General features: G+C 41.7%; 1 protein-coding gene and 1 long non-coding RNA gene across 14 annotated transcripts in view; one reads left to right on the top strand and one right to left on the bottom strand.

Moving 5' to 3' along the window:
• The window catches only part of LOC141418475 (uncharacterized), a 32,515-nt gene extending 18,374 nt beyond the window's left edge, over positions 1-14,141 (top strand). Inside the window, exon 4 of one of the 2 annotated variants that reach the window (XR_012443116.1) lies at positions 14,005-14,141. This is a non-coding gene — a long non-coding RNA (uncharacterized lncRNA). Of the gene's footprint in view, positions 1-9,588; positions 13,302-14,004 lie in introns of those variants that run through there. The other variant, XR_012443117.1, reaches the window with a different exon arrangement.
• Nek11 (NIMA related kinase 11) overlaps positions 13,412-27,229 on the bottom strand; it is a 295,994-nt gene continuing 282,176 nt past the window's right edge. For 2 of the 12 annotated variants that reach the window (XM_074059125.1, XM_074059126.1), the window contains exon 15: positions 13,415-14,227. In XM_074059125.1, coding sequence (XP_073915226.1) covers positions 13,963-14,227 — 265 coding nt within the window. In that variant the 3' untranslated portion in view covers positions 13,415-13,962. Of the gene's footprint in view, positions 14,228-22,605; positions 23,235-23,304; positions 23,524-27,229 lie in introns of those variants that run through there. The other 10 variants (XM_074059124.1, XM_074059134.1, XM_074059137.1 and 7 more) reach the window with 9 other exon arrangements.

Here is a 27,229-nt window from a genome sequence, read left to right as displayed (position 1 = left end):
GATATAGCAGTAGCAATTGGACCATATTTGGATTCTAATTTGAACAAATTTAGAAAAAGCCACATTGGGGGACAGGTGAATACAAATGAGATATTTGATATAAAGGAATTATTGATAATTGTTTTGAGATCTGATAATAGTATAATGACTATGTTTTTAAGGGTACTTCATCTATTAGAGATATATGCTGAAATATCAATGAATAACATGATAAAAATAATCCAGAAGGGGTAAAGGCTGTGAGTATAAACAAGCTTGGGCATGAATTGAATCAATAATTTTTGAAGCCAGGTGTTGGGTCCCTAATAGAGTTTATTATGTGAATCTTTTATATAGCTTACTGTATTCCATAACAAAAAGTTAAAAATAGAAAGCTCTTTGGCTTCTCTTGAAGTTAAAGGTAAAGGTTACAATTTACATTTGAATAAAGCTTTGCATTTCACAACACCCTTTCACAGATAGGGTCCCTTTTAATGGAGGAGACCTCAGAGAGGTAAGGGTCTAGTCTCAATTTTTATGCACTAAGGAGACTCAGACCAGCATCTGTCATCTGTCAGGTAATGTTACACCAGTCCCCCTCCATCCTCATAGATTCTTCAGGTGCTTTGAATGCAGAGCCAGGGTTGGGAATCACTGACGGGAGACTGTTTTTGAGGGTGTTGGGGTTTATACAGTAGGGCATAACAATATCATCTGGAAGGGCCAGATGATTTTGTTAATTATTATTTTTAGGCATTTAAATCACACCCAGCAGGCTCAAAGGGGATGGCACTCTCCTGAAACTTACCTTCGTTTTGGTTGTTTGCAGGTGTAGCATCAAAAATGTCCATTGCTATATTGTCTGGAGCCACTAGGTAGATCCACTTTCACCACAAAGGTTAACTTTTCAGAAGCTTTCAGTGTCAGGCCTGGACCTCTCCATTCAGATACCCCACAAGCACCTCAAACTGAGCATACCCAGGAGTGAATTCAGTATTTTCCCCTCCTGCAGTCTGTACCTCTTCTGAACCTCCAGTTCTGGATCCCTATCTCATGTCCAGTCCCCTTCACTGGAAACCTAAGAGTCCTCCAGATAACTCCTGCACCTCCCCTCCCCATTGAGCCAGTCCTTAGTTCTCTTAATTCTCTGTTTGTCTCCACCTCATGGACATAGTTGGCAAGGTGGGGCTGGTTGTTGACAAAAGACTTGAGTTTCATACACGTAGATCTGTCTGATTGTTTGAATGTCCTTAAAACATGGTGGCTGGCATCCTCCAGAGGTGATCCAAGAGGAGGAATAATGGACTCTGTTTCTTTTGTGACTTAGTCTCAGAAGTCAAGCACCATTTTTTTTTAAGTATTCAATTTAACGAGTTTGGGCAATTCCATTCATCCATGTAGCCACCACCTTGGCAAGACCAAACATTTCAATCCCAAGAAGTTTCATTGTAACTTCCAAATCACCCAACAGGAACCACTTTCTCATTTCTATCACTTTAATTTCAACTTTTCTTGGACTTAATTGTACTTGTTTATTCAATATAGCATGAGATTCATCCATGTTGTTACAGGAGTCAGTAGTTCAATTCTTTTTATTGATGCAATCCAATGTATGCATATACCACAAAACATTCATTCTTCTTCTGATGGATCTGAGTATCTGTTTTCTTCATTTCCCTGTGGTTCCTGTACTAATTTTTTGCTGTGGGGAAACTGGTTTCCCTGTTTTTTCTGTCTTCCCATCATTGTCCTTGGTGTTGTTACTGTCCCTGTACTGTGTGCAATTAAGTATTTTGTAGCTTGTAATAATAACAATGGTAATATTTAGAATGGAAGGGTGAGAGGAGATGGAAAGCAAGAAGTTAAAGAAAAGGGAAAAACAAACAGACAAGTAGGAAAAAACAAAACAAGGACTCAAACAAGAAAGTTTCAAAGGTATAAACAGGGAGCGTTAGTGTACTAATCGACAGTACGCTGAACAGGCATTAGAGAGACAGAGAGAGAATTGAAAATAAAAAATAGAAAGAATAAAGATAAGAATAAAAATAAAAAATAAGTAACTGAAAGAAATATATATATATAAATAAAATAAAACAAAATGAAAAATAGATAATAAAAAAAAAAACCTCCAAGTTCAAATGCAATGAAGTTTCAGTCTTAATAATTTTGGTGTCTGTCTCAGTCTCCAATCCTGGAGATGGTGCCTCAGATGTTGTTCTGTAGTTGCCTCATCAAAGGGGATGCATAAAGTAGAACAAAACTTGTCCATGTCTTCCCCTGGGCGCGGGCGACTGGCGGCCCGGGGGCCCTCCTGGTTTCTCCATTTAATGTGAAGTGGAGATGCTCTGCGCTGGCTGGAGGGGTGGAGGGGTCAAAGTTTTGCCTCTTCTCAGTAGTTTTGCCTGCAAGGTGTGTCTCCAGCGTCTCTCCAAGATTTCACTATAGGAGGCACGCTTTTTGCTTCCTCCTTCTAGCTGCCATCTTGAAATCCCTCTTCTTCTGATGGATATTGAATTGTTTCTCTGCACTATTATGGATAAAGCCACTATGAGTATTATTTCACATGTCTCTTTGAACATGTTTTCCTTTCTCTGGGGCAAACACCTACAAGTGGAATTGCTGAACCACATGCATTTTATGAGAAATTACCAAATAGTTCTCGAAATTTGTTGAACCACTCTACCCTAGCATCTGAGTTCCAGTTGCTCCACATCTTCATCAACATTCTGTTTTCAATTTGCTTGTTTTTTAAGGCATTGTAGTAGTGTTGAAATGGTATCTTATGTAGGATATTTTAGTTTTCATTTACCTGATAACTAATATCTTAACTACCTTTCGTGTGTTTATTTGCCATCCATGTATTTTTTTAGGAAATATCTGTTGCCTTTGATCCATTTTTATAGGACTATACATCATATTATTGTTGATTTATATAATTTGGGTGGTATTTGGGTTTGAATTCAGGGCTCCACACTTGCCAGGGAGGCTCTCTACTTGAACTATGCCCGCAGCCAATTTGTAAGATATATATTTTTTTAATTTTTATTTTATTCATATGTGCATACATTGGGTCATTTCTCTCCCTTCCCCCCACCCCTTCCTTACCCCCTCCACTCCCTTCCTTACCCCCCTTTACCCCTCGCTACCAGGCAGAAACTATTTTGCCCTTATCTCTAATTTTGTTGAAGAGAGAGTATAAGCAATAATAGGAAGGACCAGGGGTTTTTGCTAGTTGAGATAAAAACAGCTATACAGGGAGTTGACTTGCATTGATTTCCTGTGCATGTGTGTTACCTTCTAGGTTAATTCTTCTTGATCTAACCTTTTCTCTAGTTCCTGGTCCCCTTCTCCTATTGGTCTCAGTTGCTTTAAAGTATCTGCTTTAGTTTCTCTGCATTGAGGGCAAAAAATGCTATCTAGTTTTTTGGGTGTCTTACCTATCCTCAAACCTCCCTTGTGTGCTCTCGCTTTATCATGTGATCAAAGTCCAATCCCCTTGTTGTGTTTGCCCTTGATCTAATGTCTGCATATGAGGGAGAACATACGATTTTTGGTCTTTTGGGCCAGGCTAACCTCACTCAGAATGATGTTCTCCACTTCTGTCCATTTACCTGCAAATGATAACATTTCATTCTTCTTCATGGCTGCATAAAATTCCATTGTGTATAAATACCACATTTTCTTAATCCATTCGTCAGTAGTGGGACATCTTGGCTGTTTCCATAACTTGGCTATTATGAATAGTGTTGCAGTAAACATGGGTGTGCAAGTGCCTCTGGAGTAACCTGTGTCGCATTCTTTTGGGTATATCCCCAAGAGTGGTATTGCTGGATCATATGGCAGATCTATGTTTAGATTTTTAAGAAGCCTCCAAATTTTTTTCCAGAGTGGTTGTGCTAGTTTACATTCCCACTAGTAGTGTAAGAGGGTTCCTTTTTCCCTGCATCCTCGCCAACACCTGTTGTTAGTGGTGTTGAACATGGATCTAGTTTCAGTTTTTTGCAGACTGCTAACCAGTTTTTACAGCAGTTTTGTTGAAGAGACTGTCTTTTCTCCATCGTATATTTTTAGTGCCTTTGTCAAAGACAAGTCAGTTATAGTTGTGTGGCTTCATATACGGGTTCTCTATTCTGTTCCACTGCTTTTCATGTCTGTTTTTGTGCCAGTACCATGCTGTTTTCATTGTTATTACTTTGTAATATAGTTTGAAGTCAGGTATCGTGATATCTCCAGCATTGTTCTTTTTACTGAGTATTGCCTTGGCTATTCATGGCCTCTTGTGTTTCCATATAAATTTAATGGTAGATTTTTCAATCTCTTTGATGAATGTCATTGGGATTTTTATGGGAATTGCATTAAACATGTAGATTGCTTTTGGGAGTATAGACATATTTACTATGTTGATTCTACCAATCCATGAGCATGGGAGATCTCTCCACTTTCTATAGTCTTCCTCAATCTCTTTCTTCAGCAGTTTATAGTTTTCCTTGCAGAGGTCGTTCATATCCTTTGTTTAGTTTACCCCTAGGTATTTGATTTTTTTTGAGGCTTTTGTAAGTGGAATTGTTTTCATATATTCTTTCTCAGTTTGTTCATTATTAGTATATAGAAATGCTAATGATTTTTCTATGTTGATTTTATATCTTGCTACCTTGCTATAGCTATTGATGGTGTCTAGGAGCTTTTGAGTAGAGTTTTTTGGATCTTTAAGGTATAGGATCATATCATCTGCAAATAGCGATATTTTGACAGTTTCTTTACCTATTTGTATTCCTTTTATTCCTTCTTCTTGCCTAATTGCTCTGGCTAAGAATTCCAGTACTATGTTGAATAGGAGTGGAGATAGTGGGCATCCTTGTCTGGTTCCTGATTTTAGAGGGAATGGTTTCAGTTTTTCACTGTTAAGTATAATGCTGGCTGGAATTTGTCATATATAGCTTTTATAATGTTGAGGGACTTTCCTTCTATTCCTAGTTTTCTTAGAGCTTTTATCATGAAATGGTGTTGGATCTTATCAAAGGCTTTTTCTGCATCTATTGAGATGATCAAGTGGTTTTTGTCTTTGCTTCTGTTAATGTGGATTATTACATTTGTTGATTTTCGTATGTTGAACCACCCCTGCATTCCTGGGATGAAGCCTACTTGGTCATGGTGAATGATCTTTTTGATATGTTGTTGATTTTGGTTTGCCATTATTTTATTGAGGATTTTTGCATCAATGTTCATTAAGGAGATTGACCTAAAGTTCTCCTTTTTGGAGGTGTCTTTGTCTGGTTTTGGGATAAGTTTAATACTGGCTTCATAAAATATGTTAGGCAGTTTTCCTTCCCTTTCTATTTTGTGGAACAGTTTAAGGAGGGTTGGTATCAGTTCTTCTTAAAAGTCTGATAGAATTCAGCAGAGAATCCATCAGGTCCTGGATTTTTCTTTTTGGGGAGACACTTGATTGCTGCTTCAATTTCATTTTGTGTTATAGGTCTATTCAGGTGATTAATATCCTCTTGTTTCAGTTTTAGATGACCATATGTATCTAGAAATCTGTCCATTTAATATTTTCAAGTTTATTTGAGTATAGGTTCTCAAAATAATCTCTGATGATTTCCTGGACTTCCATGGTGTTTGTTGTTATATCCCCTTTTGCATTCCTTATTCTACTAATTTGGGTTTTTTCTCTCCTCATTTTAGTCAGGTTTGCCAGGGGTCTGTCGATCTTGTTTAGTTTTTCAAAGAACCAACTTTTTGTTTCATTAATTCTTTGTATGGTTTTTTTTGGTTTCTATTTCATTGATTTCAGTTCTTATTTTTATTATTTCTCTCCTTCTATTTGTTTTAGGATTTGCTTATCCTTGTTTTTCTAGGAGATTGAGATGTATCATTAGGTCATTGATTTGAGATCTTTCAGTCTTTTTAATATATGCACTCATGGCTATAAATTTTCCTCTCAGGACTGCCTTTTCCATGTCCCATAGGTTCTGGTAGGTTGTATTTTCATTTTCATTGACTTCCAGGAACTTTTAAATTTACTCTTTTATTTCATCAATGACCCATTGTTCATTAAGTAATGAGTTATTCAGTTTCCACCTGTTTGCATGTTTTTTGTCTTTATTTTTGTTGTTGAGTTCTAGTTTTAATGCATTGTGATCAGATAGAATGCATGGTATAATTTCTATTTTCTTATATTTGCTGAGGCCCGCTTTGTGCCCTAGGATATGATCTATTTTGGAGAAGGTCCCATGGGCTGCTGAGAAGAATGTATATTGTGTAGAAGTTGGATGAAATGTTCTGTAGACATCAACTAAGTCCATTTGATCTATGGTATATTTTAGATCTAGGATTTCTTTATTGATTTTTTGTTTGGATGGCCTATCTATTGATGATAATGGGGTGTTAAAGTCTCCCATGACCACTATGTTGGAGTTAATATATGCTTTTAAGTCCTTCTGGGTATGTTTGATGAAATTGGGTGTGTTGACATTGGGTGCATATAGGTTGATAATTGTTATTTCCTTTTGGTCTATTTCCCCTTTTATTAGTATGGAATGTCCTTCTTTATCTCATTTGATCAATGTAGGTTTGAAGTCTACTTTGTCAGAGATAAGTATTGCTACTCCTGCCTGTTTTGGGGGGCCATTGGCTTGGTAGATCTTCTTCCAGACTTTCATCCTAAGCCTTTGCTTATTCCTGTCAGTGAGATGGGTCTCCTGGAAGCAACAAATTGTTGGATCTTCCTTTTTAATCCAGTTCATCAAATGGTGCCTTTTGATGGGGGAATTAAGTCCATTAACATTAAGCGTTAGTACTGATAGGTATGTGGTGATTCCTGTCATTTAGTTGTCTTATTTTTTTGAAGATTTGATTGTGTGTACCTAAATTGAGGTTATGCTCTACTTTCTTGCTTTTTCTTTTCCTGTAGTTTGGTGCTGCCTGCCCTTTCATGGTTATGTTGGGTTTCACTTTCTGTGTGCAGAATCCCTTGAAGAATCTTTTGTAGTGGTGGCTTTGTGGTCACATATTTAGTTTCTGCTTATCATGGAAGACTTTTATTGCTTCATCTATTTTGAATGATAGTTTTGCTGGGTAGAGTATCCTGGGGTTGAAGTTATTTTCATTCAGTGCCCGGAAGATGTCTCCCAAAGCTCTTCTTGCTTTTAATGTTTCTGTTGAGAAGTCTGCTGTGATTTTGATGGGTTTACCTTTGTATGTCCTTGTTTTTTTCTCTCTTACAGCCTTCAATATTCTTCTCAAGTCTCTGTATTTATCGTTTTAATGATAATCTGCTGTGGGGTAGTTCTATTTTGGTCTGTTCTGTTTGGGGTTCTGGAGGCTTCTTGCATCCTTATTTGCATAGACTTTTCTAGATTTGGGAAATTTTCTATAATTATTTTGTTGAATATATTATGCATTCCCTTTGCTTGCACCTCTTCTTCAATGCCCATGATTCTCAAGTTTGGTCTTTTGATGGAGTCAGTGAGTTCTTGCATTTTCTTTTCACAGGTCTTGAGTTGTTTAACTAATAGTTCTTCAGTTTTTCTTGAAGACCATTTCATCTTCGAGTTCTGAGATCCTGTCTTCTGCTTGTTCTATTCTGCTGGATTGGCCTTCCATTTTGTTTTGCATTTCTGTTTCATTCTTTTTTCTGAGGTTTTCCATATCCTGAGTCTCTTCATCTTTAATGTTGTCTATTTTTGTCCTGAGTTCACTTATCTCTTTATTAATCATGTTCTTTGTTTCAGTTTGGTGTTTTTACAGTGCTTCTATGGTTTCTTTTATTTCTTCTTGTGCTTTCTCAAATTCTCTATTTTTGTCTTCTTGGAATTTCTTGAGTGTCTCCTGTACATTTTGGTTGACCATATCCAGTATCATCTCTATAAATTTCTCATTGATTACCTGTAGTATTTATTGTTTTAGACTATTCTTGTGGGCTTCATTGGGTTCTTTGGCATAATTTATCTTCATTTTGTTGGAGTCTGGATCTGAGTATCTGTTTTCTTCATTTCCCTCTGGTTTCTGTACTAACTTTTTGCTTTGGGGAAACTGGTTTCCCTGTTTTTTCTGTCTTCCCGTCATTGCCCTTGGTATTGTTACTGTCCCTGTACTGTGTGCAATTATGTATATTCTAGCTTGTAATAATAACAACGGTGATTTTTAGAATGGAAGGGTGAGAGGAGAGGGAATGCAAAGAAGATAAAGAAAAATGGAAAAACAAATAAACAAACAAAACAAAACAAACAAAACCGTGTCAAAGATATAAACAGGGAGAGATAGTGTACTAATCAACAGTAATCTAAACAGGCATTATAGAGACAGAGAAGAGGATTAAAAAAATAAAAATAAATAAAATAAAACAAATAAAATAAAATAAAAATCTCCAAGTTCAAATGCAATAAAATTTCAGTCTTAATTATTTTGGTGTTTGTCCCTCAGCCTCCAATCCTGGAGATGGTGTCTCAGAAGTAGTTCTGTCATCTCATCAAAAGGAAAAAAATCCAAAAAAGCAAAAAAAAAAACCCAAAATACAAGAAAGTGTCCCAAGTTCTGATGCAATACAGGTTCAGTAAGTTTTTCAGCATGCAGGTGTAGTTAGGTTGTTGTCTCATCAAAGAATTAGAAAAAAAAAGTCTGGAGACAGCTTTTGTGAATGTCTATCTGAGGCTGCGGCTCACCTGCCTGCTAATCTCAGCCAGCTGTTGCTGCAGGCTTTATTGAATGCAGATCTTAGGAGTGACCTTAACACTCACCTAACCATGCAGGCTTTGTTTACTTAGAGTTCTCCTGGGTGTGACCACCACTGGTACAAGCTTTCCCCTCTCCAAGCACACTGGGGGAGATGGCGCTACACCCGCTTTCTCAGGCTGGGGTGTTTATTTACAGTTTTCATGGAAAGTGACACTTCCCCCCTCTCCTGTGGAGTTTCCCTCCCACGGCCACTTTTACAAGCTTTCCCACTCCTGGTTGCTGGGCGTGTGCCGCTGCTCCTGCCTTCTCCAGCCGACTTGTTTATTTACAGTTCTGTGAGGGATTTCCCCTCCCTCCTCTTCGGTGCTCAGGGCACCCCGCACTCTTTGCTATGTGGCTTTTTTGTTGTTATTGTTTATTATTCACTTTGTTTTTTTCTTTTTTCCCTGGGTGGGGTCGGTCTGTCCAGGGGGCTATGCTGAGCTGGCCCAGGGTTGTCTGTGCGAGTACTGCATGCCGCTTAGCTCACCTGGTGGTCTGCTTCTCCCAAGCTGGTTAGGCGCTGGCACCTGGCGGCATGAGAGCCCTCCTGGTTTCTCCATTTAACGTGAAATGGAGATGTTATGCGCGGGCTGGGGGTGTGGTGGTGTTGGAGTTTTATCTCTTCTTGGTGTTTTTTCCTGCATGGTGTTCTCCAGTGTCCCTTCAAGATTTTACTTTAGGAAGCACACTTTCTACTTCCTCTCTCTAGTTGCCATCTTGGAATCCTCTGAGCTATAGAGAGACATTCTCAAGTCTCAGTTTTCCACTCTCAACCACAACAAAGATGTCTTTAAAGCATCCAAGTCCTTTGAGAATGGAAATGCTTTCTGATTAATTTGTGGAGTGTGTCTCAAGCACCAGTACTTTTACCATAGTCTATTGGTCACACAGGCTACCCTGATGAATGTGTGAGGAATCTACACAGGTCATGAGTACCAAAAGAAGTGAGGATCACTGGGGCCATCTTGGAGGCTGGCTACCAACCCTTCCTCTCCAGACCTAACATAATCATTCTCACAATTATGTGCCACCAGCAATTAAATATTTCAAATTTCCAGAACTCAACAGGGCTGTGTCCTTCATTTCTGTGTTCCTTATGCCTGTTAGATTTTTTTTCTCCCTTGTATTTGCATGGTGAATTATGTTCATTCAAAAGTGTGTGCCTAAACTTAGTGCCTGGTACAAGATGGGAACTCAATACACATTGAGCTGAAATCCAAGGGAAGATTGGACCACATCTTCAGAAGAGATGGCTAGGTAGGATCCATGGTCCCAGTTAGCACTGCCTTGAAACAAGCCGAAAGCCAGGAAAGACAGAGCTTGCGGCTTATCTAGGCTATTTTGAAAAGGGATATCCATATTTTTTCTAAGAAGCCACAGTCATTCAACTGAGATAAACTTCCCCCAGATTTATAAACATCAATGCCCCAAATAATAAAGCTTGAGGATTTGATAAAAAGTGTTAGAGAAGATAATCCAGAGAGCACCATGTCAAGAGAGGGTTGGTCAGCCTACTGCCGTAACAATGTTGCCTAACAAAGAATCACAAAACCTGAATAATATATAGTGATGAATACTTGTTTCTTGAGCAGGAGTTTGTGGCTGAGGTGGCTTCGCTTTATCTCTCAGAGGCTGGGTTGCCTTGGGAGGACACTGCTCCAAGCCTCTGCCATAGGTGGGGTGACTAGTGATGACAGGCACCAGAAAACATATCCCATGTCACCAACACATTTCCACATACTTCTGAGTACTTCACTCAGCCAATACAGGTTCCATGCCCAACTCAGAGTCAAGGGGTCAAGAAACACTGAGAAGAACCTCAGTTACAAGGTAATGGTCCAGTAAAAGGAGGGGTAAATTGAGGCAGAAAACTCCATCTCTCAAAGCAAGAAAAAAAGACAATATTTTGGAAAGACAAAAAATGTTTCTAGCTGTTGAAAGATTGCTTCCCAAAGTAAACTTACAAATCTACTTCAAAAGTATTTCTGTTGGAGTCAAGTTGTCAATTCTGTATGTATTAGTTTTCTATTGTTATAACTGAACACCACATATTGGGTAATTTATAAAGAGTAAAGACTTATTCAGATCACAGTTCTAGAGGGTTGAGAGACTCAAGGACAAGAGTTCACATCTGATAAGGACTTTTTGCTGATGGGGACTCTGTAGAGTCCTAAGGTGGCATAGGACACCACATAGCCAGAGGGCCACCTACAAGAGACAAAGTCAAACTGGCTTTTATTACAGACCCTCTCTCCAGATAATCTGCTAACCCATTCATTCATTAACTCATAAATGGTTCATCCATGTGGACAGAGATTCCTGACCTAATTACATCTTAAAGGTCCCACCTCTTATTACCTCACACTGGGGACGAAATTTCAACATGAGTTTTGGTGAGAACATTCAAAACATAGCCCTGTACAAATTTTAATGACTATGTTAATATTTATATTATTTTACAGTATATGTTTGTTGACAATATGTTTGAACTAACTTGTGAAATTATGGAAGAAGTGAGAATCCTAAGGGTTCTTGCGCTACTCTGAAGGAGAACAAAATGGAAAATGGGTTGAGACACAGTGCAGAAGGTGAAGCTGGTCCTTCAAACTCACTCATCTCAGAGTGGTTTTCTGCAGATGATTTCTAGTCAAGAAAACATCTACTGTAATGTCTACCCACTGAAAATGTCTAGTATGACAGGGATTACCCAAAACCTTTTGGTTGTAGCAAGCTTTTTGTTGGTGGCCAGTTTGTTGTGGCACTTACACAGGAATTCAAACTGACATCCTTGCTTTCTCTCTCTCCCTGATGCTAGGAAGCTCAAGATTAACATTCTTTCAACCAAACCAGAAACTGGATGGTCTCTGAACCCCATCCCCATCTCTTTCTGAACTCAGGAGGTAATAAACCTGTCAAACAAGACATAATTTCAGAGATGCCATGCCAGTGAACCAGGGCCACCATCTGGCCTTTGGGGCACACCCACTGTCATGCATCCCTGAACAGAAGCCTGAGCATTCCCTTCAAAGCCAGATATTTACTCTGAGGGGCAGGACAGCACACTTTGAGACTGGATTTCACTGTCCTCCTCACTTGCCTGGTGAATTAATAAAAACTTTTTCCTTTTCCTCAAAACCCTACTCTTGCTACTTGTATGTTGGCACCATGTCCAGGAGACGAACTTTTGGTTAACAATAGTAGAATCTTAGACGCCTGAGGCAATGTTTGGGATTGAAGTTCCAATGACAGAAGGTCAGGCAGCCTGACAACGAAGTGAATGATTCCTCCCTGAAAGTCAAGAGCACTTTTCAGCATTTAAAGCACTTCTACACATTAGGCTGAACCATAGTGTTAACTTCATGTGATTCAATCTACGATTCACATTTTTTTATAGTACTGGTCAGACTTGGGCAAGAAACAGATTGAGAGGAAATGACTGGCTCTAGATCCCTCTGCAAATGTCAGTAGGAGGCCCAGAATCCAAGTAATCTGGTATCATTCAATAGTTATTCTCTTCCATGGACTGTGGCAGAAGTATTTTAAAACACTCTTTGCTTTGTCCACTCCTGTCCCTTCCCTCTGCTCTCTCTCGCATGCACACACCTGTTCCTTCTCTTTGCCTCATTTCCACCTGCTGATCATCTTGGTGGCCTGGCCTCATTCCCTTCTGATGGCTAGCTGAGATCCTGTGGACTGTGGTGTCCTTCCCTCCCTGGAGCCACAGCTTAATTTGCCAGCCTCTTTATATGATGGCTGGACTCTTACAACAGACCAAGAGCTTTTGCTCCTCGGCCCCGAAAACATTAAATAATTAACTTCCATCACTCTCTTTTGTGTGTTTTATCTCTGCATCACCCAAAATAGCTGTTGGCATTTCCTCTGCATAAATAGAAAGCAGAAAGGTCAATTGGCATTCGTGAAATATATATATGTATAGATTTACAAAGCAGCAAGGTGGCAAGGTTCCTTTATTCCCTCCTATGGGTGAATGTGTCATGCCAAGCAACTTCCTAGTTCTTTAACTCCTTAGCTGATTTTCCCTGCCATTTTGCAGTTTGACACTGCAGTGTCCCAAAATTTAGACTGTGTGCAGCTGAAGGAGGAAGGATTTTCCCAATGGTAGTTTTCTTCAAGTCAAGTTAAATCTTACTCCCCTCCACCACTCTAGTGAACCAAAGGGAAAAGTAGACTTGACTGAGTTTCTCTTAAGAGTCAAGGGGCTATGACCCAAAATAGTATTTCCCCAGGAATCTCCTTGTAAGCCTGATGCAGTGTACAACACCAGTCCCAGGAGGGTAAGATATTTTCAGTCTGCACCCACCTTAGAAACATGTTCTAAAACACAGGGCACTGTTCTCCTGGTGTATTAATCTGTCTGTGAAGAGACTCTGAAAATCTAACAATTTCTTCTTCAGACCCAGAAACTCACACAAACATTGTTCTGTTCCAATGTTATAAAATCATAAGATTTAGAAACTTTTACTAATTTGAGTTCTACTCTAGTGACCTTCTTGCAATCTGGTTGGTCATAAAAGGATACGGGGGCTCCAGGGGGGCTTCTCCAGGGGTGAGGTCTCTTCTTTGTTGATGTACATGTGCTCTCTCCTCTAAGTAAAAGTTATCACTAGAACAATGTGTACATTTAACAAAATACTTTTGAGAAAAAAATAGGTGATTTATTTCGTAACAATGCATATAACCATGTATATATTTATTATGAATAAAAGTCTTCAATGCTCTGTGAATCAGTTTGGAGACTAAATCCTAAAAGGGAGTCTCTTTGGGGATTTTCAATCTAGGTCTATATTTATGAAACTTTTGCTTGTTACTGATGAAGAGGAAAAGGTAGACCAAAAACAGGTCACCTGGGACAGACACATCTGACTCCTGGGAGCTCAGCTTATCTGAGGCCAGCATTCAGTGACTGTCACAAGCAAGCTGGCCACAGTTCACAGAGACCCAAGGTGGCCAGGCATTGAGGTCTGTCCCCCATCTGGCTTTTCCCAGTTCATCTTCAGCAAAATTCAACTCTGTTGGATGCCAAGGGCACAGGGGAGGGAGGGAAACCTTTTCAGGTTGCCAAAGTTGATGTATTAGCTTACCTAGGGGCATGGATCAAACAACACTCAGTGGCCTGTGACTCCAAGTTCAGGTGGCCATGTGTGCTCCTTTCTACAGGAGACTCCTTCTGAGGAGGAATGAAAAGAGGACAGCCCCAGCTAAGTACTCATTTCCCAGAGTCCAGTTTACATGCTTCATGGGTTTTCACAGGAATTTGTCCCCTTCAACTTCTGCTTGTTTTAACAGCTCCTGAGTGATGGTTCTGGAGAGGGGCTCTTTCCCCATTGTGATTAGTAACTGCTCCTCAAAGTAGAGGAGCTGGTCAACTTCAAAGCAGTCACTGGCCCGCGGTACAACTTTTTCAAGACCCTCCTGGATCTCTGTCTCACTGGCATTCTGATGCCTTGCTCTCTTGAGGTAATTATAGACCTCCTCAAATACTTCTGCTCCCAGCTTCTGCACGGCCAATCTGCCAAGGAAGTTAGGAAAGATCAGGACAAATTATACATGGAGATCACCTGCAAGAAAAGTTGCAGTAAATGTAATGTAACCAATGTAAATCATTGGTTAGACAAATAGCATTGTTGCCCTGGGATTTGGCAAAGAAAAGAGGAACAAATAAGGCCCAATATATCGCTGTAAACATTTAACAATATTCAATAAATAATGCTTGAATGTTGATTGTGTTTCGAGTTCTTGTCCAGAAACCGATCGTAGCAGTAAATAAGTTAGGCAGCTTCTTGCCTTCATGTGTGTATATTTACACAGCATACATCAGTTTCTCATCACTGTGATAAAACGCCCCAGGCAGCTTGCATCACGTCAAGGCAGGGATAGTAATAACAGGAGTGGGTGGCAGCGCAGGCAAGTGATTACATCCCCAACCAGGAGCAGAGAGAGAGAATGGGAGGGACCAGACTTGCTCCTTTTATAACAACACTCCCTAGAGAACTTAAGAGGTGACACAAGAACTACCCAGGAGATACACGTGACCTACCTCATAACTCCAGTGACCTAAGGACTTCCAAGAGGTTCCCCTGCTGTCCCACAGTGCCATGATGGAGACCAGATCGCCAATCACAGCAGACCCTCAAGGGTCACCCAAACCATAACCAAACCTCAGTACACATAAGTCACCTGCAGAAGTGACATTTCAGCAGAGACCCTCATGAGGAAAGGAAAATACAAGGGGCAAGAGAAGTTGGGAATAAGGCTAGAATAGGTTGGAGAAATATTAAGTGTGGCTAGTGTCAGGAGAAAAAAGGGACAAGGACGGAGGGATGTACAATGAAGAAACACCTAATGACACAAGTAATGATGATGATGAGAAGGAGGAAAATGAGGGTGAGAAGAATCACTACCAATCGCTTGCCAGGCATTTTCCTGCCATATGTACCCTTATGCTCTCACTGAATTAACAGCTTTTTGAAAGGGCATTTTTTAATATTATGAGAGGGATATTTATGATGACAAAATTGAGGTTTAAAGAGGTAAAGTAATGTGCCCAACTCAACATTCATTTTCTTTCACCCTCCTCCATATATAGATGTAATCTTTGCTTTGTTGTCATCATATTGCCACAAATCATATGCTTATTTCACATATGACTAGACATGTGCACAGGAAGTGTTTATAGAATGAAGAAATGACCATGGAGCCATAAAGGGCCCTGAGGAAAACACAAAGTGCTATAAAGTTTACAGCAGGGGAAGTCAGGGAATGTCTTTGGAAGAGACAACATCTCACCTGGGCCTCAGTTGGAGGGAAGCCAGGTATGGCCAGCACCAGGGAGACCACAAGTCACTTTGGCAGGTGACTAAGATGTGAAGATGAGGGTGAGAAACACAGGGACACGATGGCTAAAGAAAGCTTAGAATCTGAATACAGATGGTCCCTGACTTACCTTATTCAACTTTTGACTTTTTCACTTTATTTTTTGGGGGTACTTGGGTTTGAACTCAGGGCCTTGCATTTGCTAGGCAGGAGCACTATCACTTGAGCCATGCTCCCAGCCTTTTTTGATTTGGCTATTTTTGAGATAGGGTCTTGCATTTATACTCCAGCTAACCTGGACTGTGATCCTCCTAGTTATGCTTCCCACATGGCGAGGATGACAGGTGGATGCTACCACATCCAGTTTTTTTTATCAGTTGAGGGATAGGGTCTCATGAACCTTTTGCCTGGGCTGGCCTGGAACCCAGCACTCCTGGATGTCTACCTCCCTAGTAGCTAGGATTACAGACTTGAGTCGCCACGCCTGATTCAACTTCAAGATGGTGCAAAAGTGATAGGAGTTCAGCAGAAACCGTACTTCAGATTTCAGATTTTGATATCCTCCTGTGCTCCTATGATACTCTTGTGAAGCTGGAGCAGTAGCAAGACGTAGCTCCCAGCCAGCCACATGCTCACTAGGGAAACAACTTACCCTTACTGTGTACTGTGCTGCCAGTGCTGTTTGCATATGGGTATTACATGAGAATTCTACATTTTATTATGAAATAGGCTTTGTGTGTGTTAGATGGTTTTGCCCAATTGTAGACAATTAAGTTTTTTGAGCATTTAAGGTAGGCTGGGCTAAGTTATGATGTTTATTAGGCTAGATAACCTTACAATAAGTCAAGAAGCATCCTCAATATGTCACCTATGAGGATGAGCACCTTCCGAAACTGTGATGACGCATGTCTCTCGTGCAACAGCCTCGATACTGAGCCATCCCCTCACTTCATCCCACCATGTCCTCGAACCCCAATAGGTAGATATGTTACTCTCGTTTTATAGGTGAGGAGACTGACATGCACACAGGGTAAATACCTTCCCACTGCACAGTGTGTAAGTGGCGAGTCAGCGTCGGACCCAGGAGCCTCACACTAGGACTTGGTATGGACCTTGGATCTGTATTGAGAGAGCCATGGGTTGAATCTTAGCTCTGCCCTTCACTGGCAGCATGACCTTGAGACAGTTACTTAATGCTATATGTCAATGTTGGTGTTCCTCCAAATGCATATGCTGAACTAAATCCCCCATGTGATGGTGTGAAGAGGTGGGGTCTTTGGGGATGTGATTAAGTCATGAGGGCTCTGCACTCATGAATGGGACTGCTTCCCCTATAAAAGAAAGGGAAGGAAGTGTCTCCTTTCCATCATGCAAGGACACACAAAAAGCGTCCTCACCAGACACGGAATCTGCTGGCACCTTCCATCTTGAACTTCCCAGCCTCCCTAAGTAGGAACAATAAATTCCTGTCTAAAGTATTTTGTTATAGTAGCAGGAAAAGACTAAGATACTTAACCTCTTTGAGCCTTGGGTTTTTTGTCTTTAAATAGAGATCTGATACTCACGCACACACACCTCTTAGCAGAGATTCTGCCACATACCCTGCACTCAATAGCCATGGCCTTACATTGGACAAATTATTATTTTCCCCTATGCTGAATTGCACAGCAATCTTATTTCTATTTAACTGGAAGCCTCAAGCAATTTTATAGTTCTGTGGATGAAAAAAAGACACAGGGGCCAGTAGCACAGTAGCAGCGAAGACATGTAATTTCATAGAAATTATCATGAAAACCAAGTTTAGCAGAACACACAGAGAACACAAAGGTTCTTCTTCAGGCACAGTTTAAGAAAGTGCTGGAAATGACTTTAGGCACTCTAAGCATCCCCTGTACATCAAATATGCGTGAGTGAGTGCATCAAATGTGCGTGTGCTGTCTCTCTAACGCTGCAGTCCCACCACCATCTGGGCTAACACGCAGCTGTCTACAAATGGCAGACGGAGTCAAGGAGGCAGCGCTTGAGCACGCAGCATGCCCAGGTGGACAGGACATGCAACCGCAATGCCCACTCTGTTGATGGTGCGTCCCTTGTCCCTTCTGCTCTGTCCACCCTGGGCAGGATGTTTTTGTTTTTGGCAGTACTGAGGGTTGAAACCAGGGCCTCCTGCTTGCCAGGTAGGCAGGCGCTCTACCACTTGAGCCATGCCCCCTCCCTTTCTGCTTTCATTGCTTTTCCAATAACGTCTCGAGTTTATGCCCGGGCTGTCCTGGACCACAATCCTCCTATTTATGCTTCCCATGTAGCTGGGATCACAGGTGTGCATCACCACACCAGCTTTTTTGGTTGAGATGGGGTCTTGTGAACTTTTGTGTGGGCTGGCTTTGAACCTCTATTCTCCTGAGCTTCACCTCCCGAGTACCTGGAATTATAGATGTGAGTCATGCATCTGGCACTGGGAAGGTACAAGGTGGTCTGGCAGCCTGTTAAAGTCAACCATTCCTGAAAGGATTACTCATAATCACAGCTGATGAAGATGAATTAGATTCACTGATTAAAAGACAAAATCCACTTGGGTACTATTTTCGAGACACACCTAAAATGTAAGGTCATTAAGAGGCTAACAGTAAAAGAAAAATAAAGATCCCAAGCAAATAATAACCCTAAGTGTTCTGGGATAGCCATATTAATAGGAGACAAATAGATTTTAAGTTTCAAAAAGCAATATTAGGGATAAGCAAAGATATTCAATAATGATAGCATTTCAGTGCACAAGGAAGAAGTAAAAACTCTCAACTGAAATAACAATTAAAATACATAACACACTACAGACAGAAACTATCAGACATACCTCATCTGATAGGTGAAGCACTTAAAATATTAACAATGACATAGACAATCTGAACAACACACTTGATAAGGTGAATTTCATGAACACACACAGAGCCTAACCACACTGACAACTCGGGACACACATCTCTGTTTTTTGTTACATTTGCAAAACCTAACCATATACTAGACAATGCATGTCTCAACACATGCAACAAAATTGTTAGAAATCTGTAATAAAAGTGTAGGTTAAGCTGGGCACCAGTGACTCACACCAGTAATCCCAGCTACTCAGGAGGCAGAGATCAGGAAGATCAAGGTTCAAAGCCAGCCCAAATACTTCTCCAAAAACGATAGCATGATTTTGCTGAGCTTTTTCTCCACATCTTCCTAATCTCTTAATGCTGGAGTGTCCAGTGCTCAGTCCCTACGCTTTTTTTGTCTTCTGTCTGCAGAAGCTCTTCTTGAGCTCATCCAAGCTCAAGGCTCTAAATGCCTCCCATAAACTAGTGGTTCTTAAATATGTACTGCTCCTTTATCCCCTGAACTCCAGATTCATCATCCCACTGTCCACCTGCTATCTCTACTTCCATGTCCAGTAGGTGTGTTATGCATATTGTGCCCAATGGGATTCCTGATCCTCCCTCCAAAACAACCTAATGCTGCATCCCTCCCCATTTCTGTGTCCGCTTCTGCCTTCCAGTTGCTCAGGCTCCAAACCTTTGGGTCATCCTTGAGTGCTCTCTTTCTGTCATGATCCATTACTCTCAGAATCTGACTAGTGAGTCACTCCTATCAGCAACATTTTCAAAATGTATCAGAATCCCAACGCTTCTCCTTATTCCCACTATGTCTCTGGCCCCAGCTACCTTGAACTCTCACCTGAATGCTTCAGCACCCTGTCAGTTGGTCTCCTGCTTCTGCCCTAACTCCCATAGAGTCTGTTATCACCTTGTATGAGCCAGAGCTCCACACTCACTCAGGGTGAGGCCAAGGTCCTACTGGAGGTCTATAGTCTCCTGAGCAATCTCTAATCACACGTCTACAACCCCCCTCCTCTCACTCCATTCCATCTGCACTCGCTCCTTGCTCTTCCTTGAACACACCAGGCACATCCTGTCTCAGGGTCCTTGTACATGTCATTCTTCTAACCAGAATAATTCTGTCTTCAGACATTCATATGTGTCCCTCCTTCATTTCCTGCAAGCCCTTCGTGTCATTTCACTGGGACACACCATCACTAACCTCTTTAAAACTGTAACTTTCACCCCCATTCTGTACTGACATCCACCCTCTCTGCTTTTGCATTTTCTTCCGAGTACTTATTAGTTCCTAAAACAATCTGTGTTCCCTAATATTTTATGATTTGGTCATAGTTTATGATCACCCACTAGAATATAAGATCCTGAGAGCAGGGAATATTTTCACTTTCCTTTTCCTGTTCACTGGTGCTGCTGCCACAACAGTGCTTGGTACATAGTAAGTTCACAGTAAATGAATGAGTAGATGTCTTGGGAGTCAAATTAGAAGGGAACATGCTAATGCCATATGATTTATACCTTTAAAAGTAAACAAATCCCTAGTATTTGTCCTAAGAATTAGCACGTAGTGAAGTTATAGCCTAATTTTGTAAATGTAAGATCATTCTTAATGGTGTTTAGTTGCTGGCTTTCAAGATAAAGCTCAAAAAAGTGAACTTTCCAAGATTCCCTATGTGTTCATCCCTATTTCAAATGGAGACTTTATGGGACCTCTGCAATCACTTTTCGATAAAAATGATATCTTTATTTCTCTGAGTGGGAAGAAGCAGCCTTATTTTTTAAAGAAGAAATTCTGTGTAGAAGGGATTGTGTTTCTGCTCATCATTCACACTTTACATGCCCAAGCTATCTGGAGAGCAACTGAAATTGTCACAGCTGACTGGGTCCTTCTGCTCAATCCAGACAGGAGAATCTCCTCCAGTTATTCTGGGCCCTTGTTGGGTGTTTGTAAGCAGCAACAGCGGATGACAACAGGCAGTGGCAGATGGCACTCCCTAGCATTGCAGCTCAGTTGTGGCAGGGGCTTCTGTGCCTCAGGGTCATGTCCACAGTGCTTTGACAGTTGGGACATAACCTGGGGTTCCATGCCACCACAGAGATGGAGCCAAGGCTGGAAGTGTTACAGCTCCTTTGCACCTAGGGGTGTGGACTATGACCCAAGTGTCTTGCTGCTGCTGACTGATCGGCTGATGCCATTTCAGTTACCATCCCTGGTGGCATCCCTGATGGTGTGGACATGAACTAGCCACCAATGTTCCCACCATCATTGGAGACCTTGGTCAACCCACTGACACGGAATGTTCCCTGTCAGCAGCTGATATTATTTCACTCCCTGGGTGGCTCTAACTGCCTGCTGCCACTGCTGTGGCCCCAATGTCACATGATTAGCCCCAGGCTGCTTCTGCTGGAGGACCCTGCTCTCATGGGTGCTGCTTCTCAGCTGTGCGGCCACTTTCATAGGGAAGGTGCTGGCTGCCCCACTGATGCTCTGGCCTCTGCTCCTGCCGCCTCCACAGCCACAGATCTGATTGTCCAGGACCTCTCCAATGGTTCCTGCTACCGTGGGAACAGCTTGTTGGCTCTGATGCTGCTCTCCACACCACTGCTGCCACCTCTGCTGCTGCTGCTTCTCTTCTTTTCTTTGTGGTCCTAGCTCAGATGCTCTACCAATGGTGAGAATCTAAAGTAGGCAAGGAAGAACGTTCCAGAGAAGTCTTTATTGGACATGTTATTGCAAAGCCAGAGGGCAGGACAGGAGGGTGTCTTTGGTTGGCTCTCAAAATGAGCTGGATAGCCCATTTATTTGGCTAGAAAGGGGATGTGACAAGGGTGCCTGCACCAATCATGTTAGTTCCCTCATGCAAATGAACGACTGTGTTTGCACCAGGCATTGGCCTTTTGCTGGACCACCAGGAAGTGCTCCCCCTCTGCCCTAGGCAGAAATGGCTGCAGGGGCACCTACAGTTCACTGAGGCTCATGGTGGCAAAAAGTTTGGTGCAGGCTGTTCCATGGCACAGGGCCCCAGGGGCAGAGTTGTGCTTTGTTGCGTAGCTTCTCAGGTGTCTGTGGAGTGTTCAGAGCAGCTGGTGTGGCCTGGGGTCACACCAAAGCAGCCTGAGCCCAAAGAAAGGTCAACTAGGGAATTACATCTCCCAAGCCCCCAAAATCTCAGCACATTTAAAGGAAACATAAACTTTCCAAAGGGTGCTTACAACAAAGGCTTATTGGTTAAGCACCTTAACAGTATTTAACAGTGCTCTAACAATGCCAACTCCTGCCCCAGTGCCCAGGGAGAGGGCGGGTCTATCATTTGTTTCAAAATCTGCCCAAAGCTGCTGGAAGCCTGGCTGCCCTCCACTTGCAGGAGGCTGCTGGGAAGGGCTACTCTGGAGGCCTCAGCTCCAGCTCCACGGAGGAAGGCAGCAGCCAGGACTGTGTTGTTCAACAGATGCCACCATCTTCTGCGTGAGTTAAATAAGGCAGGGAGTAGTGGCTGAGGAGATTTTAGCTTTCTGTATAAACAATAGTTTAGCTTAACAGTAGAAAACGTTTAACATATTCTTCCATCCTAGAAAAACAATAAGCAATTTCTTTTCAGGAAGAGGAAAAGACTGTCTGATGGGTCATCAATTTAAAAGCCCCTCACCCCACATTCCTTATCCTTTAGAAAAACTAACAAGAACAATCTTTCCTTTTCCCTGGAGATCGTTTACCTTGAACACTTTTTCTCTGCTCTGAAGTCTACCAATAATGGCAATACAGATTTTTGTTTCTAGATTAATTAATAACTCAAGAAATGTAAAGATAAAAGCAAAGGACCTTTTTTTCAGGACTGCTTCTCCACTAGGCTTGGAGCCCCTTGGGGACAAAACATCTTTCTTAGTTGTCTTTGCAGCCCTTCACAGTCCTGACACAAAACAGCACTAAACCATTCATTCAGCAATTTTTAATGAGCATTTAGTGTGTGTCAAGTGCTGGGGATAGCCATAAACCTCAGACCTCACAGAACACACGGCAAACACATAAGACAAGTTCAGATTTCCTTTTTTTTTTAAATTTTTATTTTTTTATTATTCATATGTGCATACAATGCTTGGGTCATTTCTCCCCCCTGCCCCCACCCCCCTCCCTTACCACCCACTCCGTCCCCTCCCTCTCCCCCCCTCCTCAGATTTCCTTTAAACCTACAAGGAAAATGACAGAGGAAGAGAGAGAGAGAGAGAGAGAGAGAGAGAGAAGGTAGAAAAGAGACTTTGGAACCCACAGCAAGGGTGAAGCCAGAAAAGAGATTTCTTTTGGGGTATTTGACACAACCCCCTTTTTGCACTTGGCCCTGGAGTTTGAATCAGCTCCCTCATCTTGACTGACCTGAAAGCGGGGAAACCAGGGCCTTTGGCATTCATGGGATGTGGCAAGAATACAAATGGAGGCTGACATATTCTAAATGATTAAAAGTTGCGAGTTAACCCAACAAACTATTAAATACAATAGGATTCCCCTTCTTACTGTGACAAATCAACTTTTTATCCTTATTTATTTACTTTGTGGTGCTAGGGTTGACACATAGCTTTTTAAAGACCTGGACGGCCAGGTTTGCATTTACCATCTTCAAACTCCTCAGGTTCTGCGTCTGAATGTGGCAGAGCTCTGCAAGCCCGGACCCTCAATCCCCAGCTCTACGCTCACCCGCTTTCCTTCTTGGGCCTGACTCCACTTCCCATTGTGAGGAGGTTCCGGGTGTACTTCATACCTCAGCCGTAGGTCCTTCTGCAAACAGTCATGTATGACCATTCCGTGGGCTCAGAGGTCTGTGAACTGACAGCACAGGTAACCTGTGGGAGGGAGGACCCTGGGCAGAGGCTCACACTCTGTAAATGGACTTGGAGTCATTTGGGCAGAAAATGCAGAGTCCCAGGTAAGCAGGTTCATCAGTCTTCTTGTGTTACTCTCACGAAATACCATAGACAATAATTTATTACTAATAAAATTTTCTCTTCTCACAGTTCTAAAGGTTGTGAAGTCCAGGATCAAAGTGCAGGCAGGCTTGATGTCTGGTGAGGGTTGCCCCTTCTGTTTCTACTGTGGTGTCTTTGATCCCCATGAGGGCAGGAATGTGGTGTCCTCAAATAGCAGAAGGCAAAGAGGCAGAGAAGAGTGAACTCTCTATGAAGGTTCTTTCATAGAGCATTAATTCACTTAATCACCTCCCAAAATAACCTTCCTCTTAATACCATACAAGCAGGGGTTAAGTTTCAATGTGAACTTTGGAGGGGTCACTTTCAAATCATAGTGCAGGGCATGGCCAGAAGAGAAGACACAGGCTCTGGGTTTGCATTCCTTGCTCCAGGAGGTGGGAGATGGCTGGAAGATCTCCACAGTGGCACCCCTGTTGCCTGGGGTCTATGCATGGTATTAGAGGAGATCCTTGTGATTAATTCCACACCTTAATTTTAGGGCCAAGACAAATCCAACTCTCCTACTGAGCTAGGTTCTGTAACTTGTGGGGCTTCTCCTCGTCTACACTACCTGAAAGCTCAGAGCCAAATTTGTGCATATTTGCAGAACAAACTGCTCATTTATCAATATGACATCCAATCTCAAATTTATATCTAACCGCCATGTGTTTTCATAAACCTTTTGTAAACAGTATAAATTATAAGGAAATATCAACAGTGATTGTACATCTAAGTAGTGACAACTCAGGAGACTGTCATCTGACCAGAAGTACTTTCAGCAATGTGTACACTGGAAGCTTCCTGTTATTCTGCCTGTTGTTTGGTGTGTGTCAGTGTGTGTCAGGTAGCACACTTTCACTTTGCACTAGCCTTTGCTACTACAAGACTCACTGAGTCTGGGTGTTTAATCTACAAACAAATGTGTGCAATGCTTGGCCATCCCAACATTAGGATAAGAATGCCATAAAATCTTAAGACATAGAAAGGGTATAAGGTGCAATACAACCGACACACGTCTAACTCCAGCCGAAGAAATCAAGCATCAGTAATCACAGTAGAGGCCATGGATTCCCTTTCCAAGTCACGTGCCTTCCCACCCTCAGGCCCCACCCCTCGGAGGTCACCTCCGTCCCAGAGGTGTTTACTAACACCAAGCTTCACAGCTACTTTTTCATGTGTGTGCAGGTACCATCTATCTCCCTCAGAAGTAAGTAGTATTGTTTTATATAATTTTACACTTTAAAGTAAATGGTGTCATATTTCATTTTTCTTATCTTTTTTTATTCAAAATTATTGACAATTTATCCCTTTTTATTCTATAGCTCATCACTTTCATTGTCTGCTATTCCATCACTGTTTCTACACTCATCCTCCTGCTGAAGTACATTTCAGGTTTTTTTATCCCTTCCTCCTCCCATCCCCACTCCCACATACACACTTTTTTTTGTGTGTACAGTACTAGGTTTGAAATCTGGGCCTTGTACTTAAGCACTTGCTCTACTACTTTAGCCACGCCCCCAAGATCTTTTTGCTTTAATTTTTCAGACAGGATCTCAAGTTTTCGCTTGGGGTCAGCCTTGGACCTCGATCTTCCTCCCTCAGTCTCCTGTGTAGCTAGGATTACAGGTATGCACCACCATGTCATACACACTTTTACTAATAAAACTGCTGTGATCATTCTTGCACACATGTCCTTAAACTACAAAACACAGATTCACATAGAAAGCTGAGCTTTTCAGACATAAGTTCTACATTAAGTCATTATTTTCAGATTGATTTACCATCACTCAAATTCAATTCTTTATAATAACCTCAAGATGGATATTTTATAATAAGGAAGCATAAACCAGGGAGAAAGAGAGTAAGCTTAAAAGCCAGAATTAGAGAGTTAAAAAAAAATTCACTGTAAGGTGCCGAGTTCACCTAATAGAACCCTTTCAATTTCATAGATGAGGAAACCAGTGCTCAGAGGAGGAAATGGGCTGCACCCTGGCAAGCACTAGGCTACAGACCATGGGCCTTTTCACTAGAAACACAGGTGAACATAACCCTACTCCTTGCTTTTCCTTATGTTCTCTGAGCCCCACTAAATAATGCACCATGAAATGAGGTCCTTCCTGGCTGAATTATAATGGTACTTCCCTTGATCAATACAAACTGCATTTTTCATTTTTCTAAAAGTCTACTTCACCCCAGCTTTATTGAAATAGAAGCAAAGATCAAAAGGTAAAAAAACGTTTCCTAATGAAACACAATAAGAATGATTCGATTTGCAAAGGAAAATGGAATCACAAAGGAAAAGAAATTAGGACATACATAGCTTGGAAGGATTTTTCAGAGCAAGGTTGAGTTCTTTGTTTTGTTTTTATGAGACAGGGTCTCGGTAAGCCCAGGCTGGCTGCAAATGATCCTTCTACATCAGTCTCGAAGGGTTGGCACTATAGACTTGCACCGGCATGCCTGGCTAAGGATGAGTTCCTGTGATTGGAAACTACACAGTTTCCTTGGGTCAGGGTGAATTTTAAAAACTGCCTTACACTTGGTAAGATCTAATGAGGACTTCCTCCTTGACCAAACTTTAATCAGGTTCTTTTGAGCTTGATTCTCAACTAGGCCTTGACCTTGGCATGCCCAGCCCAGCCTGGAAAGAACCTCCCTGCCCTTATACCTAACCAAATCCCTCTTAGTAATTTTCCATTGCCTACTCACTGGCTATACACCTCACCTGTCCCTGCTTCACTCAGAGTTGAAACTAATCTCTTTCCTACTTCAGTGTTCTTGAATACAGTCTTCCTTGCCTATCTAATTTTGTTGGTGCATTATTTTTTCTTTTACAGATTCACTTCTCACTGGCAAATTGTCACTAAGTTCCATGTCACAAACTGCCTGTAATTAGAATAGCCATGCGTCTGGTCCCAGAGCAGGTCCAATGCAGAAGTAAAATGGCTAGGGGCACCTCGTCCCACTCTTGGTATGCATACTACCTATGCCCACCCACCATGTGCTGTGAAATTCACTGGCTAGAGGCTTTTACTCAGAGGAGGAGAGCATGCTAAACTTTAAAAACACTGCTATAGTAATATTACAGAGAACAAAAGAGAAGATTTGTTATGCTTCATCATAAATAAAAAATGATTCCCACGATTTTCTCAAATACACATCTCTCCTTTGATGAGGACAGATGGGTTTATTGCAGAACACTTATCAGGAATGTGACATGCATTCCAGAGAGAGGGGGTGAAGGGAGGGAGAGAGAGAGAATGAGAGAGAGGGAGGGATTATGAGGGCCAGCGTGGTGCAGGGCTCAGGAAAAATAGCTAAGATTGGAGAATCAATACCTCATTCTCTGATGAATTGCAGTAAAGGACTGAAATGAATCTGCAAAACAGTAATTGAAGTTGACACCTGCTCTTGACAGAAAGGGGTGAATCAAGATGGAGCTGTGCTTTAGCACCTGCTGTGGGGAGAGGGCCGGACAAGAGGTGACCCGCTAAAGCCTTTTACCTAGGAACGCTGGTTTTTTATTGCCTTCTGAAGCCAAAGGAGAAAATCCTTCATTAAGGATTGCTGAGTAGTTTTCAGCAGTGGATTTTTAGCTACTTGCACTTATTTGAAAATATCTGCAAGAGGCCCTTATCCCACAGAGCTTTCCCAGGTCCCACGGAGAAAAGTAACAAGTGCAAAGTCAGTGGGCAGGATTGCAGGCATGGGCTTTCAGGCACGGAACGGGATGGGAGTGGAAGGAACAGGTGTGATCAGATAATCTCCAAAGACACCTCCACTGGGAAAGTCTAAGACGGTGTCCTTCAGTGGACTGCATGTGGGCTGCTGAATGAGGAGAGACAAGGTTGCTAAAGGAGACTGGGAGTCCC

The sequence above is a fragment of the Castor canadensis genome, chromosome 17 (assembly GCF_047511655.1).
Source record: "Castor canadensis chromosome 17, mCasCan1.hap1v2, whole genome shotgun sequence".
In the NCBI taxonomy this organism is placed as follows: domain Eukaryota; kingdom Metazoa; phylum Chordata; class Mammalia; order Rodentia; family Castoridae; genus Castor; species Castor canadensis.
This window is presented reverse-complemented; position numbering and strand designations above follow the sequence as displayed.